At 43.2% G+C, this 17,274-nt stretch overlaps 1 protein-coding gene across 1 annotated transcript in view; it reads left to right on the top strand.

Moving 5' to 3' along the window:
• FAM129A (family with sequence similarity 129 member A) overlaps nucleotides 1-17,274 on the top strand; it is an 87,310-nt gene that overhangs the window by 6,416 nt on the left and 63,620 nt on the right. Inside the window, exons 2-5 of the mRNA XM_023754733.1 lie at nucleotides 4,429-4,559; nucleotides 7,484-7,615; nucleotides 12,330-12,444; nucleotides 15,456-15,623. Coding sequence (XP_023610501.1) covers nucleotides 4,429-4,559; nucleotides 7,484-7,615; nucleotides 12,330-12,444; nucleotides 15,456-15,623 — 546 coding nt within the window. The remainder of the gene's footprint in view (nucleotides 1-4,428; nucleotides 4,560-7,483; nucleotides 7,616-12,329; nucleotides 12,445-15,455; nucleotides 15,624-17,274) is intronic.

Below are 17,274 nucleotides of genomic sequence, written 5' to 3'. Positions count from 1 at the left end.
ATGGAGGGAGACATGGACACGTACAGGGCACAGGAGGTATAGTTGCAGTAGGAGAGGTAGGCAATAAGGGCAGTGGGGGCCAGAACACAGGGCCTTTGGTGCTAGGCTAAGTGGTTACTACTCTGGGGAGTAGCAGTGGGGAACTGCTGAAGGTTTTTACAAGGGTAATGACATGGTCTTGAAGCAGTTGTCAAATGAAACTTGTCAGACCAGGACACAGGATTGTGCCTCTATGACTTGAGGTGTGCCTCTCACGGCTTTCAGAAGAGTTCCCTGGGAGCATTATTGGCAAGACTTGGTTCTGAAGGACAGTTCCCCACTGTAACCTCTGGGCCTTGATAACTCGTGCCAGCTTTCTCTTGAGTGGGACCCTGGTGGCCAGCTTGGATTCAGCCTCTCCCATTCTGCTCCATCAGCCCTGGACTCACTCTGTCCACTTCCCAGAACCTGCCTCTGCCACATAGGCCATGCGGTGGCTTAAGTCCCATAATCCTCCAGGATCTGTGTAACAGGATGGCACTCCCGCCTCCCACTCTGGTTTTGACTTTTTTGTTTCTCTACGAGAGCTGAAAGCTAGTAAGTTTTTTGGCTCCGCTGTGATGCTGACATAGAGCAGAGGAAGAGACTTTTGCAATGTTAAAAGGTGATAAAGATTGGTTCAAGGTGTGGGGAGATGGGGGGAAAGGGGGATGAATTCAAGAAATCTTGTGCAAATGGAAGTGACAAGATCTGATGGTTGAATATGAGTGTGAGGGAGAAGGAATCAAATAACAGTGCTGAGTTTCTGAAACTGTGAATTGAAATGGTTCTGAAAGGACCAGAAGACACTTTTCTTACTTTTACAAAGTTGAACTGAAGAAAAATGTTGTGGACAGAGCTATCGAAGAGGCATTTTTTTTTAAAGCTTTAGTGGTGATTATCCTGAAGGGTATAATGAGCAGCCAGGTGAAGTAAATTGTACCAACACAATGTCCAACACAGGCTGCAATAATTGAGTAGAATTAGAAGAAATATTTACCAAAAATGTTGGTATAACAAAATGTGAAAGTAGTCCTTCCATTGGTTCTAGTCTTTACGTTATTGAGTAACTATCTTTTAGTGAAAGATCTGGCACTGTGTTTTACAAATTCGGACAGGAAATATTATACTAAATTGGGGAGTGGGGTGGGGAATGAAGGCAATTCAAAACCCAAGAATCTTGAAAACTGAAAATAAGCTGGTTCCAGCGGAAGTTCTTGTATGTGGTACCTGTGGGCTGATGGACTTCATTTGAATGCTTTCACGGTGGGACAGTAAATGATAGTAATAATAGTCAAAATTTATTGAGCAGCTAAAGTGTCAGGCACCACTCTAGAAACTCTTTTACCTGAAGACCGTCTCATTTAATCCAGACGAAATCCTGTGAAAATGGGTGTCTTATTCTCCCCATTTTATAGGCAGAGAAAATTGAGGCTCAGAGAGAGAGGCTCCGTGTAACACAGCTACTAACTCATGCTTTTGCTTTGGCTCGTTAATGCTAATGTTTTGATCAGTTGGCTTCAATTCGGGGATGCACTGAGGACCTCAGATGTGCTGATAAGTCTGAAGCATCTCTGAAAATGTAGGTTATGTTTGATGGCCCCAGTTAAAGGGTTACACAGACGACCTGCTTTTGGCTTCTCCTTGACTTCTTAGTTCAGCTTACGGACATTGCCTTGGTAGTTGGCTTGGGGCACCATTATCACCATTGTCATCAGTTTAATTACTATGGGTTATTGAACAATTTCTATGTGCCGACGCCAGTGCTGAGCACTTGACTGCATTATGTCATGTAATTACCACAACAATAGATTGCTCCTCTTGTTTAGTTTTATACAAGAGGAAGCCATGTGAGAAGCCACTGCTGCAAAGGAGCAGAGATGGGACTCAAACCCATGTCTGTCTTGACTCCAGAGTCCATGGTCCTGACCACAGTGGCATTTTGCCCCAGCAACAGGCTTTCCTCAAAGTGTCACGATCCCCACATTGAACTTTCCTTTGTTGGGGCTTAGTTAGGCTTACTATAAAATCTAGATGCATTTCCGGGATTGCTGTAGGTTCTCTTTCCCCTATAACTTGTGATGTTCTTAGCTGTGTTATTCACATTTTGAACCAGTCGTTAGGTTAATTACCCAAGGAAGCTGGGATCCCCCTTTTTTATAAGTGTTGCCTAGTGGGTGATGCATTGATGGTACCGGATGCAATATTCAAATCACAGAAGCATTTTTCTCATACATTGGGAGGGAGTGGTGGCATCGTAGCACCTCAGTGGAGACCGGGCATCTTTGAAGGGAGGCTTGGTGGTGTGGCAGGACATCAGCTTTCAAAGCTTTGTAGAGCTCACATAAAACGACATCCATCTCCTTCCATTTAAATCCAAATTCTTGCCAGAGTGCAAAAATTAGCATCAGAAATTAGCAGGCTGCTCTTCTGCTAGACAAAATAGTGGTTATCTGGATCTAAAGGGCACATTTTGTTAATCGTTTATACGTTTCAGTGAGGTGAGACTCGTTCTCGTTGTGGGAATTCTCAAAGATGTCTCATTCCTATGGAAGAAAATTATAGACAAGGGTATTGAATTTTATTTCTTATGCACTATATAAAAGTTAATGAAAATAATAACCAATTAGACAGTTATAAAGCCTGAGTGTATTAAAGTGTTATGCAAATATTGATTAATAGTAATACCATAAACTCACAGAGCAAGCAAAAGCATGCCTGGTTTAAATTATAGGAGCTTTCATTTGCATTTCCACCGAAGCTGTTATTAGTGGGTCTCAAAGCACCTTACAAGTAATAATTATTAAAGCCCATAAATACAGCCAGGAAATGCATTTTATTGAGGGAATAAGTAAGAGGTCCCTTTACCTCATACATATTATGAGACCTAAATGCCTGAGCTAAAATAAACTTGTCCATATAAAGAGAATATTCCTACACTGTGGGTGTTTGGGGCTGTGATTTATAGGTTAGAAGTTGACAGTCATGGATTCAAGGTTCTTTTTTTTAAAAAATTTTGTGAGTTTATTTGAGCCAAAGAGATTCTTGTATTGAGTATCTCAACCCATGTGAATTCTTATTGTTAAAATTTTACATGTACAATCACTCAAAACAAATCTTATCAGTATGTTATATTTTAATATTTCTCTATTGACTATAATATCAAATTGGAAAACAAAAATTATGCCAAGTTCACTTGAAAGTATTTAAAAATACTTTGGAATGTTGTATCAGGTTTATTTTTTCTCAGGCTAATACCTTATTCCAAGGCCTAACAGCTTTTAGGCACAGTCCATGGGACCTGTATTGATTTCCATACCCTATAGCAAGTCTCTGAAAGGTTGTGAAGATTTCTAATCTGCTTTAAAATACTCCTTTGCCCTTTCTTATTTCTCCTTTTTTCCTTCGTTTGCAACTACCCTACTCTCTAAAGCTAAGCACAGGTTGGAAAAGCTCAAGACTATTCCCAGTGCCTGACTCTCCCTCTATCTTGAGTCCCCGAGCTGCCCCCACATGGTTGGTTCTCAGCCTTATTTTCTTCTGGTGCCGAGAGACCATATTGCAGTGGTTGGTCACTATTGTGAAGCAGCTGTACTTCCATGGTTGTACTTCATTGTCACGTAGATTCCAAGAACAGTGTGGACTAGTGGACACCTTCCTTTAGAGTTGGGGACACTGGAACCCAGGAAGAATGGAAGAATGAGTGACCTGACTGAGGTCATACAGCTGCTATCTGTCTCAGTAGAACTGGGACCAGAACTCAGGTCTCTAGACTCCTAAAGGTTTTCTCTCTACCTTTACATGACAGTAATTATATGATGCTTTGAAACACACACACACACACACACACACACACACACACACACACACACTTTAAACCAGAACACAGGACCAGAAGTAGAAGAAATAGTTTGTTGGTGTTTTATCCAGGGCTATGGATCAGCAAGACAAGGGCTGGAGCCTCAGGCATCTGAAGACAAATGGAGTGATGAGTGTGCAGAGCTGAAATGGTGGGATTATTGCTGTGCAGGAGTTGAACGATGGGGGTAGAGGGGAATGAAGAGCCAGTTGAAATGAGAACAGTGTGAGGTAGGGTGGTAGTCATTGAGGATTGGCAGGATGTTGAGTTTATGGCCATGGCAATGGGTTGTTGATGTAAAATGAAGAAAAATTCTATTGGTTACTGGATGGATGGTCCTTAAGGACAGCAGAGACCCTCAGAATTACCTCAGGAAGGGAGGGAGAGATCAAGGCATGTGCAGCATGTATCAAGGTTCTCAGCGGGAGTAATGCATTTCTGGGAAACGGTGGTGTTAGGGGGACTGGAGGAGTGTATATGAATTATATAGATATGTGTCTGTTCTGTGAGAGATGCTACATGTCTAAATTCTAATATTCCTGTTTTTCCAGGGAAAACTGAGGCTGCAATCAAAAACTTCAGTCCCTTCTACAGTCGCCAGTACTCTGTGGCCTTCTGCAATCATGTGCGCAGTGAAGTAGAACAACAAAGAGATTTCACATCACAATTTTTGAAGACCAAGGTAGCCCACGACCATTTGGCTCTACATCTTTCTCCCACTGAGTAATGCTTTATAATTCACTAGAGGTCCGGTGCACGAATTCGTGCACCAGTGGGGTCCCTCAGCCTGGCCTGTGGAATCGGACCAAAACTGGCTCTCCAACATCCTCCAAGGGGTCCTGGATTGCGAGAGGGCACAGACCAGGCCAAGGGACCCCACTGGTGCACGATCAGGGCTGGGGAGGGACGCAGGAGGTTGGTCAGCAGGGATGGACCGCGGGAGGGCTCCAGGGTATGTCCGGCCCATCTTGCTTAGTCCTGATTGGCCGGACCCCAGCAGCAATTAACCTACCCCCTGGTGGTCAGTGCACATCATAGCTAGTGGTTGAGCAGCCTTAGCATATCATTAGCATACATATTATGCTTTGATTGGTTGAACTGACGACTGGATGACCGGACACTTAACATATTAGGCTTTTATTATATAAGATACTATATCTGAAAGAAGCATTCATCTGAATGGCAATTTTTTAAAAAATGTGTTCTCAGATCATTTCATGCTCAAAAAAGTCTTATTTACCTGGAAGTTAGAACATATGTGGTGTGATCCATATTAAGAAAACTAGCATGATCCAGTTTTATTGTTTTCCTCACATTGATATCAGCCAATTTGACTTGCTGTAGTGAAGTTCAGTTTACAAAGTCATAATTTTAGTACCTCGTACTACTGTCATTTTTATTTTGGTCATTGATCAAATATGATTTTCTCTTCTAATCCCCTAACTTATTCTTTCTCCTTTGCTCTATTATAATAATTATTCACGACTTCAACCAATAATGATTGACACCTACTATGTGCCAGGCCCTATGCCAAGAACTGGGGAACCAGACGAATTCTCTGCTCCCTGTTTATATTCAAATGTAGGAGACAGACAATAAACAAATGAGTATCAGGTGATAATAAATGCTACAAAGAAAAATAGAGCAGGAGTCCTCTTTTAGAGTAGATTGTCAGAGAACCCCTCTGTGGAGGTGACATTTGAGCAGGAACTGGAGTGAAATAAATGTAGGCTGTGTGCCTATCTGTGGGAAGATTGGTCCAGGCAGATGGCACAGCAAGTACAGAAACCGTGAGGTAGCCACAAGCGCATTGGGAAGGCTGGTGTGCTGAGAGCAGTGCAAACAAGGGAGAAGGGATGAGAAATGACTATGGAGTGACAGGTAGGGACTAGACCACGTGGGACCTGTAGACTACAATCAGGTGTTTATTTTAAGTGTTATTTGTGAGGACAGAACATTGAGCCCTGGGATTTGGAAGGGAATTTATTTCATCCCTGAAAAAGATGACCAGTTCTATCCTCTCTGGGTGGTTCCTGTAAATGTTGCTTGAAAGTGGAGGAACGAGTTTCTAAAGGCATTATGATCTTTAATAAAGGGAAAGTATGCCGGGGTCCAGCCTCAGCAGGCCAGGGGTTCCCAAAGGTGTGGACGGAGTCGGCGAAGAACGTTTTACACGGAGACAGCGTTCAGAACCCTCTAGCTCTCTTTAGTCTCCGCAGATCTTCCTGTGCGTGGCTGAGGCCACAGAGAAAAGATCCCGAGGCAAACTGAGCCTTTATTTTATAGTCAGAGGTAAACAAGGTAGTGGTTTCCATAGTTACACTCTTCTTGTGAGTTTCACTTGTTTTGATCATAGTTACACTGTTCTTGTGAGTTTCACTTGGTTTTGTTCTTGTGAGTTTCACTTGTTTTTGTTCTTGTTCTTGCTGCACTTCCCTCAGCCCATTAGCTTCCCAGGTAAGATCTAGGGAGGTCATAAGGTCAAGCCTAATTATGCTTAAGAGGACTGTGCCCTCTAGCTGGGACTTGTTTGTGACTTTGCCAACAGGTCAGTCCGAGGCTTAATCCTATATCGGCTCCCCACAAAAGTAGATGTAAGTTCATGTAAAAGACAGAAGATCCATTTCCATATTTTGAGATAAATCAGGAATTGCACTGTAAGGCAGGATGGGAATGGTTCCTTCCACGAGTAGCTCCGTGGGAGACCTAAGTGGAAATCTTACAGAGACTCTCCTACAGCATCTATGCCACCAGTTAATGAAAAAAACCCTCAAACTTTTAAGTAGAGGCAGAACTGGGCTGTGCTGGTTTCCCTGCTATTCTTTGATTGGAAAGCCAACGGGTCTCCTTGAGAACAGGCTCAGTGTTTACAGCCTGGCTCCCAGGGCTTTGGGGCCTGGGAAAACCAGTGAGCCTGACATTTTTTAAAAATATATATATTTTTATTGATTTCAGAGAGGAAGGGAGATGGAGAGAGGGAGAGAGAGAGAGAGAGAGAGAGAGAGAGAGAGAGAGAAACATCAATGATGAGAGAGAATCATTGATCAGCTGCTTCCCTCACACCCTCTCACCAGGGACCGAGCCTGCAACCTGGGCATGTGCCCTTGACCGGAATCGAATCCAGGACTCTTCAGTCCGCAGGCCGATGCTCTATCCACTGAGCCAAGCCAGGGCCATTGAGCCTGACTTTTGAGGCTGCCTGAAGCTGTGATGAATAGGGGAACAGCCTGTTAATTTTCCTGTTTTTCAGGACTTAAACTGAGGCATATTCCTGGTGTTGGGATAGATTTCTGCAACTTAACTGCTTCCCTCCCTCTCTTCCACAGAGTTTATCAAGGATTTATTAAGTGCCACGTGTATGCCAGGCATAGCTTTGTCTCTGTGGCACCATGGAGAGAAATGAAAGCCACAAAAATATCAATAAGACAAATATTTGCATCTGATCAGGAGGGTGGGAAAGGGAAGTGTGGAGGGAGGGGAAGAAGCAACCATTTCTCCAGGATGTCAGTTTCCTGAAATATTCCTTGAAATGCCAGGGACAGACTTAGTGGTAGTATGGTATGTTATCTTTTGTGGCCATCACTAATTGTATTCATCTTCTTTAAGCCACCATTGGATCCTGGAACCGTTCTGTATGAAGCAGAACTATGCCAGTTTGCCGAAGATATAAAGAAATGGAAGGAGAGATATGTGGTGGTTAAAAATGATTTTGCTGTGGAGAGCTATGAGAACAAAGAGGTAGGATATTTCCTTGTTACCCCTGGCTTCTCCCAATACTCTTAAAGATTGGGTGTGTTGGTTGTCTTCTTCAGGATTGGTTCTTTCAATCAGCACTCACTCTCTAGCAGGCACACATTTCAATTAACAGATGTTTACTGAGCGCCTATTACTGATATATGCCGCATATCATGAAAGGTCTGGGTATATTGCAGACAGATGTTTGCAGTCTAGTGGGCAAGATAGACTTTGAACAACTCATTGCAAGTGAGTGTGAAAACAGGTTATGCCTCGTGACCAGTGCAGGAGCCTTTCCTATGACCATTCAGCTTCAAGGTCTTTCTCAGTCACTGCCCCGCTGCCCCTCCCTTTGCTCTGTGTCTCCAAGTCTCCCCACACATTATTCATTCATTTGTTCATTCATTCATTCATTTTAATCCTCACCTGAGGATATGTTTTTCATTGATTCTAGAGAGAGAGGAAGGGAGGGGGAGAGAGACAGAAACATCCAGGTGAGAGAGAAATATCTATGGGTTGCTACCCATATGTGTCCTGATGGGATGGAACCACAACCTGGGTTTGTGCCCTGACTGAGAATTAAATCCACAACCCATAGGTTCACAGGATAATGCTCTAACCAACTGAGCCACACTGGTCGTGCCTCCCCGTTCTTAAGCCTCCTACATGTCAGGTGGCTGAGGAGTTATTTAATAAGGTTATGATTGAGCCCTGGCCGGGTGGCTCAGTTGGTTGGGATGTTGTTCCTTACACCAAAAGGTTGAAGGTTTGATTCCCAGTCAGGGCACATACCTAGGTTTCGAGTTCAATCTTGGTCAGGGTGCATAAAGGAGGCAACCGATCAAAGTTTCTCTCTCTCTCTCTCTCTCTCTCTCTCTCTCTCTCTCTCTCCCCCTCCCTCCCTCCCTCCCTTTTAATCCCTTCTTCTCTCTCTAAAATTAATAAACATCCTAGGGTGAGGATAAAAAAAAGATTGTGATTGAATTTGCATGAGTTCCTAGGAACTCATGAGCATTTCACATACTTACTCCACCTGTATTTATGGATTTTTTTCTTTAAACTTGTTCCTGGTTATCTCATTATTTTTCTTGTCTGTGAAATGTGGGGGGAAATGAGATTATGAACATAAGTAAAGTGCCTAGCACCCAGGAGGGCTTCAGTTTTTATTGGTCCCCATTTCTTTCCCCATGGAAAGTATAGTGGCGTAGAAGGAAGAACACTGGACCATGAATCAGGAAAACTAAAGTTCAGGCTGGGCTTCCATTAAACTGGAGAATTAGACTGACTGATCCCAACAGTTCCTTTCAGATCTCCTACTATACACATTTTAAATCTACAGAATCTCAAGCTGTCTTTGAAATGAATAGTTAATATTTTTCAGTTAGTAGTAACAGATTTAAAACTTTGCTCTCTTGCCCTAGCCAGTTTGGCTCAGTGGATAGAGTGTCAGCCTATGGACCTAAGAGTCCTGGGTTCAATTCCAGTAAGGGCTCATGCCCAGCTTGTGGGCTTGATCCCTAGTAGGGGGCATGCAAGAGGCAGCCTATTAGTGATTCTCTCTCATCATTGATGTTTCTATTTCTCTCTCCCTCTCCCTTCCTCTCTGAAAGCAATAAAAATATTTTTTAAAAAACAACCAGCCGAAACCCGTTTGGCTCAATGGATAGAGCGTTGACCTGCGGACTGAAGGGTCTCGGGTTCGATTCCAGTCAAGGGCATGTACCTGGGTTGTGGGCACATCCCCAGTAGGGGAGGCCGGGGGAAGGTCATCGATGTTTCTCTCTCATCGATGTTTCTGACTCTCTATCCTCTCTCCCTTCCTCTCTGTAAAAAATCAATAAAATATATTTTAAAAATTAAACTTAAAAAAAAAACCAACCAAAAAATCCCACTTTGCTCTCTTGACACTAAACCGATAAGAGGAGACTTCAGACAACAGACCAATGCGTTTCCTTCCTTCCCATTTCTGATGGAAAATAGAAATAAAGTACAATATAAACTTATTCCTCAGGCCATCAGCCAATGCTGCCTTGAGTAGTCTTATTCTTTGCAACATTCATTAAGCTAATGTTTTCTCGACTTACCTATATTAGGATTTTATTCAACACTTGATTTGCTCTCTGTAGCAAATTATCAATACACTACAAATAATAATGATAATAAGTCACCTTTATTTTTTAAAAATATGTTTTTATTGATTTTAGAGAGAGAGGAAGGGAAAGGGATAGAGAGATAGAAACATTGACAAGAGAGAAACATCATCAATCGTTGCCTCCTGCACACCCTCTACTGGGGATCGAGCTTGTAACCCCGGGCATGTGCCCTGACCAGGAATCAAGCTGGTGACCTCTTGGTTCATGGGTTTACGCTCAAGTCACCTTTATTTTGTATGACATGGTACAATGTCCTCTCAGGGAAGCTTGAGAAGAGGTAGTATTGCAGAATGGTTAATATTGTGGACTTTAAATCACACCTTTATCAATTATAGATGTGTCCTTTCCTAAGTCATAAATCTCCTTGAGCCTCACCTTTCTCATCTGTGAAATGGTGAGCATGCTCCCTTCCTCATGATGTTGCTCTGAGGATCAAACAAATGAGTGTATTGAAGCCCTCAGCACATGGCCAAGCACTGGCAGAGCCCGATGTAGAGCAGTTGTCAGTATGATTACTACTAAAAAATTGGGAGGAAACACTCACAGAGCTTCCTCTTATATTTATTATGGTTTTAACCATATTTGGCACTAATTGAAGTTTCATTTTGAATCAAAACTGGTGTTTTTCCTCTTTTTAGTTTTTTAAAGCTTTCTCCCTCAACTTTCAATTTATTTGCTCATTATTTTCAAGTGAAACTGGATTTTTCAGATACGGTTACTGAATTAGATAATAATAAAGTATTAAAAACTATTTTGCTCATCATTTTCAAATGGTCCAGTTTGGATTTTTAAGATATGTATTTTAAAGATATGATTACTGAATTTGGTAATAAACAAGTGTTAGAAACTTGGAAATTTAAAAAATGGCATCTAGTTTGCCATAATTCCTCCAAGTTTTAATATTGCTTTTATTTAGAGAAGAGTGTTTTTAAAAATTACACCCAAGAGTTATACATTAAGTACCTATAAATTGCCTATTATTTTACGGGGGGTTCGGTTTTGGATGGTAATTAAGTAGGAAAAATGAAGCATTCTCATTGGATAATCATTTAATTTGTACTTCCTGTACGGCTGCACTGGGCTAGACAGACCCACGTATGAGTTCTGGGTTTGTCACTTACTCACCGATGGGCCATCGGTAGGTTATTTAACCCGTTTTCTCATTTATAAAAGGGAGATAATAACTAATTCATAGTGCTCTTTTTAGGATTAAAGGATGCAGTGCTCATACAAGCCCAGATTGGGGCCTGTTATAACAAATAACATAATTTAGATTTAACACAATTTAGCAGTCTCAATCAAACTGCTTCTGAACTTTTTCAAAACCACACAACTTTTGATTCTTGTCTGTTAGGCTCTGCACCCCTGATGTGCTTACGCAGTTGATTAGTGGATTTCACAACTATGGAAACAACCTTCTTAGATACCAGAGTTTGTTTTGTTTGGGTCTCTTCAGTCACTACCTTATTGAGGGAGAATGTGTTCTTCTTATCCTGATCACATTGCCCCAATCAATTATTTTTAGTTATTCCCAAGAGTACACGCTACATTTGGGTCCCACAGTGGCTTGGTTTCCATTCTCAACTTGCTTTCAGCCTGTTATTTTCAACATTTTGCCTTGACTTAATCCCTGCCATCAGACGCACACACTTAAATCTTATCTGTATGTCCTTCTGGGCTTATCTGCTTAACAAATACTTTAGTGCCTTAGCAATGCTCACACCTCTTGTACGTTTCCCCAACAGCAGAGCTGTTTGTCTGCTGGCCAGAATTTGTTCTGATGTCATGACCTTGCTATTCCATCCCAGATCATTGGACTGCAAAACAGTCTCATGCCCGCCCGGCCAGTGAGGCTCAGTGGTTGAGCATTGACCCATGAACTAGGAAGTCAGAGTTCGATTCTGGGTCTGGGCGTATGCCTGGGTTGCAGGCTCAATCCCCAGTATGAGGTGCGCAGGAGGCAGTCCATCAATGATTCTCTCTCGTCATTGATGTTTCTTTCTTTCCCTCTCCCTTCCTCTATCTGGTATCAATAAAAATATATAAAACAAGCAAACAACAACAACCCCCCCCCCAAAAAAAAACCAGTTTCGTGTCAGAGGGCAAAGTGGTGGCATATTTATCACAGCAACATTTTTATGTTTTTGGTGACAGTCCATGGCAACCATGACTGTAGTTACCTGTCCCACAGGCTCATTAGTCATCGGTCTGCACATGTTGTGTCGTGAATGTCTGTCTGCATCATCACCCTTGTGGTTATTAGAATGACTCAGGTGCCGGGGCGCAGGAAGTTACGAAGATGATGCTTTCCTCAGTGAATCTCCCTGAGATTAGGGGCTCTGACTTCCCATGTTGTGAACATCACACAAAAGTACTAAAGTAAGACCTCGCAAGTAGCAGTTACACAAAACACATTTTTTCAATAAATGGCTCTTACTCAATGACATAGTGTGGGAATTGCTTATCTCTGAGTGTCTGTCTGTCTATTTCTAATATTCTGGATATTTTTCAAAAAAATCCAAAAGGGGGAAAATAATCATTCCTTTATGCCTTGCCTTTCCCAGGCCTATCAGAGAGGAGCTGCTCCTAAAAGCCGAATCCTTCCAGCTGGTGGCAAAGTGTTAACCTCCGAAGAGGAATACAATCTATTATCGGACAGGCATTTCCCAGACCCTCTTGGTGAGTTGCTGAGCATTCTTTCCCAAGGCAAATTCTTAGACTTGCTCTGCTTAGGGAGACCAGCCGCTCTCAACCGGGGGAGGAGCATTTCACTCTCCAGGGACATTCGGCAGCGTCTGGAGGACATTTTTGGTTGTCACAGCTTGGGAGGATGACGCTGCAGGCATTTAGCGGGTAGAGGCCCGTGATTCTGTTAAACCTACTGCAATGCACAGAACAGTCTGACAATGAAGAATTACCTGGCGCACAATATCGATAGTTGCTGAAGTTGAGAGCCTCTGGGTCAGACACATGCACACCACAGACACATGGGAGATGTGATTGCCCTAATTTAGGTAAACATTGTACCACTTCTGTTATTTTAAACCACATTCAGTAATGCACACCTCAGTTGTTACGTTTCTAGTGCTTCAAAAATGGGCCACAGGTTAGAGTGACTAACCGTTAGACAGCTAAAGGTTTGGGGAATATATTGGTGGCTTTCATAGCTCCACAGACAGCAGAAATAAACAGACAGGGCCCCGTCTTTGAAAGGTACAACCTCATCTTTCGTAAGCATGTCAGGGAATATTATTTTTTCTAATGTTAGGAAGATGTGCACTAGAGTATCCTAAATCGACAAAATGTTTTTAACAAGCGTTACAGTAACTCATAGCTAGGGTGTAAAAAAGCATTGAATTAATTAGCGTATTTATAAATAATAGCTGAATGCTGCCATGGAAAGAGCATGGAACTGAGAATTGGAAGACTGGATTTTTATCTAATTCTAACTGTGCCATTTAACAAGTGTTCCCCTAGTGTTACTAAACTTCTCTGATTACTGTTCCTCCAACTCCAGGGCCTTGAACTTGAAAATCTAGAAGGATCTCTCCATCTCTAATATACTTGGGTTTTCATTCATTCTATGTTTTCCATGTAGAGAAAGTGATGGATAATATGCGTATATAGGCCAACTAGTGCATTGCATAGAGATTCATGAACTGTGGATAATGTGATAATCCCATCTGGCTTTGTGTAAATCATGCTCCACAGTAATTACTTGGTTTCCTGAAGAGAGCGCTGGTTCTTATTAATGGGTATAATCATTTTATTAGAATTTATGGAGAAAATAGAGTTAGTTTTTCCATTGTTCTTTTGGTGAGGAATGCTTAGCATAGTGTTTTTAATAACACTATTATTAGATTAGTACATGGTCCATAAACCTAGATTAAACAAACTATTATTAAGTAATTCAGGCTAAAACAACACTTTATGTGCACTATACATATTATTATATTTTCTTTCAACATCTACTTATATGTCACCGGGGCTCTGGAAATGGGAATATCAGCATGCTGACCCTTCAGAATCTCTCCAAAAGGACTTTCCAATGAAATCATTTAGAACACAATATACTTATTGATTTATTGTTGATATCATATCGGAAGGAATGAAAAGGAATAAAAAACATGAGTCCTGTGTGACTAATGCCATTTGGTTCAGGGCTTCGGATTGGGGCATTCCAATGACTTTTTTTTCTTCATGATATCTGTGGCCTTCTGAGTTTTAAAAATAGAACATTCTACAGTAGATCGTTTGTGATATCCTTGTGACTCAACTCAGAAAAAAATTCAGACTAATGGCATCTGGAAAATTTCTGTAAAAGGTTAAATGAGAGGTAGCTAGAGACTAACAGGATCTGAGCGGGGTGGCTTTACACGAGTCTCTGGGAATTGATTTTGAGGGAAGAGGTAAAAGTCCCCATTGTTCAAGGCTTTTAAAATGTCCTGGGACAAATGTAGCACATTTATTCATTCAACAAACTATAGTTCAGCATCTACTAGGTTCCATGACTGTGCCATGTGCTGAGGATACAAAGATCTGTCAGATGCAGTCTCCATCTTCTGGGGGCCCTAGGGCAGTGGTGTAGCTTCCTGGGGAGAATCCATGAGGGAGCTTGTCTGAGGCGGTGCCCCTCACCCTGAGTGTGGGTGCCAGACATGGAAACAGATCATTACAATCTTTTGGGAGAACAAGGTAGGGAGCACCCACGTCTGTCTGGTGGCAGAGGGAGGTGTCAACAAAGGCACCACAGAGCAGGGGGCTGTTGAATGGACTTTTGTAGGATGAATGAGAATTTTCTGTGGAAAATCATGATGGAAGGGAAGGAGGAAAGTTACTATGAACTGCAGAAGTGATATGCAAAGTCGTGGAGTCAGTGACCACACCTGGGGAGAGTGGAGACTGAGAGAGGAAACCAGTACAGAACAGGGAACGAGCACCAACACTTAACTGGGGGTTGGGGGGGGTTGGGGGAGGGGATGTGGAGAGAAGGTGCAGAGGAACCAGAAAAGGTGACAAAGAAGAAGCAGTTTTTAAAAAGCATGAAGGACACCAGGAGAGACGAGCTCCTAGAAGTCATGGGAAGAGAATGTTTCCAGAAGAAGGTATGGTTAGCAGCAACAGACGTTTCAGATCATGTTCAAAGGATAGATAATAAAGAAGGAGCCACAGCCTGGCAGTCAGGGGGACATTAGTGACCTCAGCAATTTGGTTTTTGGCCTGGAGCGGCAGGAACCAGACTGAGGTGAGAACAGGGGTTGATGGCAGGAAGACAAGTGACAGGGAGGAGGGAGAGAGTGCAGGGCACAGAGCAGACCTGGTGACACGAGGCCTGGGGGAGAGAAGGGGGGTGCACAGCTGGACAGAGTAGCTTGCAGAGGACCACAAGGGAAGAGGGAGCTCCATGGTGCATTTCGTTGTGTGAGGAAGTTGGGAAAGATTGTGTCCGATGGCCTTGCTTGTCCCTGTGGGGTAGGAGGTGAGGCCACCTGCTGGTGGGAGACAGGTGAAGCTGGTAGAGAGATGTGGGAGGAGCCTGGTGGACTCTCAGTCCCTCCTCCCTAGACATCTCTCACCACCTTTCCATCCCATGGCCTGCCCTAGAGAGTTCCCTTCACAGCCTGAAATAAGTATTTTAAATAACAGATGCACAGTACAAAAACATCTTTGTGTTTTCAATATTTCCGTAGCATCCAATGAGAAGGAGAGCACCCCGCCCTTTGTGGTCCCACCGAAGGATTTCCCCGTGTACCTGTGGCAGCCATTCCTCAGGGACGGCTACTTCTGCTTCCAGGAGGCTGCTGAGCAGAAGAAGTTCCAGGCTCTCCTGAGCGACTGCATCCGGCATCTGAACCAGGGTACGCACCCCTCCCCTCTGGTCCCCAAGCCAAGCAAGAGTCTTGCACTCAGGGAGCGAGGCCAACGTGCTGGCTGTTTAGCCCGGTCCAGAGGCCTTGGTGAGACAGAATGTGGAGCAGGTATCTGATGGCACCTGTAGGCACGCATTTGAGGCGCCTTCTTCGCACATGCAATTTTGCATGTAGTTCATCCTCCTCCTTTTCCCTGATTATTAAAAGTCTAAATGACAGCAAGAACATGTCACTTGTCCCTGGCAGAATCCTAGACCTTATGATACTTATTGTTTATTCCCTTCTTTATTTTCGAATACTTAGTTACTCAAAACTTTAAGATGCATAAGAATCATCTAGAGCAGCGGTCGCCAACCTTTGGACCCCACGGGCCACCAGTGGTCCTCGGATCACTGGTTGGCGATCACTGACCTAGAGAACTTAAATGCAGATTTGGGGGCTCCATTCCCAGCTATTTGGATGGACTGGGTCTGTTGCAGGCCCTACATTTTGTTCTTCTGACAAACTGCCAGGGCTGGTAGTACCGCAGGTTCATGGACCACACCTGTAGCAGTGTAACTTCACTGTGCTCAAGGTATGGATGTTATGTATGTCTAGAATAAAGACTTTTCACTCTAATATGTCAGAGCAACTCACTCTAATATGCTGCACAAAGCACCACCCCTCTAATAAAGTGATTATACCCATTGCTGAATGGATGTGAATGCTGGTTTTCTGGACTCCATGAAGCCTCCAGTTACAGCTACTTCACAAGATAACTTAGTTCTGAAAGTTAATGTGATAGAGAGTAGCTAGAGGTCACTACATCGTGAAGAAGGGAGCCCAGTACGTACTTCTGCCTCTTTGAGCAGGTAACACTGGAATTGTCACCTCACCCCCCTGTGCCTTTATTTCCTAATAGGGCCAGTTTCATTGTGCACTTACTTTAAAGTTCTGGGGTTTCCCCGAGAGTGTCAGCCCCACAGAGAAAAAAATCGCCAGCCAGTTTTTGATGTTAGCTTGCATACGGAGAGACCAATGGAAAAAGATAAGGTCACTGTATTTTGCTATAGCAACTCTTAGCAACATTAGTCATAATATTGTCTCATAATCAGTTGGGGACTTTATAAAAATGGTACCTACTTAACATCTTGCCTTGTGGTTTAGATGTCTTAGAGACAAAGGCTCGCCCAGCACTGCCTGCTCTATCTGGCTCATTTTCCAGTGCGCTTCCACCTCTGTGTCCGGGCTCTGGTCTAGTACAGACATGCAGTCGGCACTAAAAGCAGCCACCACAAGCTTCCCTAAGCAAAGGATATTCTGGGCCCAGCCAGATGGGACTTGCTTCATTCCCCTTCCATGGACATAATAGGAATTTCTCTGGGGAGTCGCTAGCCTGCCTTTAGACTCCATTTATGGTAGGTTTGAGTCGATTCAAACCAGCTCTGCTCTCCAGTATGCTCTCAAAGGCACTAAGATAATGAGGTCTAGTCACATTGCCCTGCTTCTGTGTCACATTCCTCTGTCCAGAAGCCTCTTTTCCTCACTGATGCTTCATGCAGGCTTAATGTGACTTGGCAGTAGCTCTAATCCGAGCCAGGGACCATCAGAACACTGTAGGGAACGGTCCTTGCCTGTCCCGTGCCGATGAGCTCATGGG

Source organism: Myotis lucifugus, unplaced genomic scaffold (assembly GCF_000147115.1).
Source record: "Myotis lucifugus unplaced genomic scaffold, Myoluc2.0 scaffold_65, whole genome shotgun sequence".
Taxonomy (NCBI): Eukaryota; Metazoa; Chordata; class Mammalia; order Chiroptera; family Vespertilionidae; genus Myotis; species Myotis lucifugus.
This window is presented reverse-complemented; position numbering and strand designations above follow the sequence as displayed.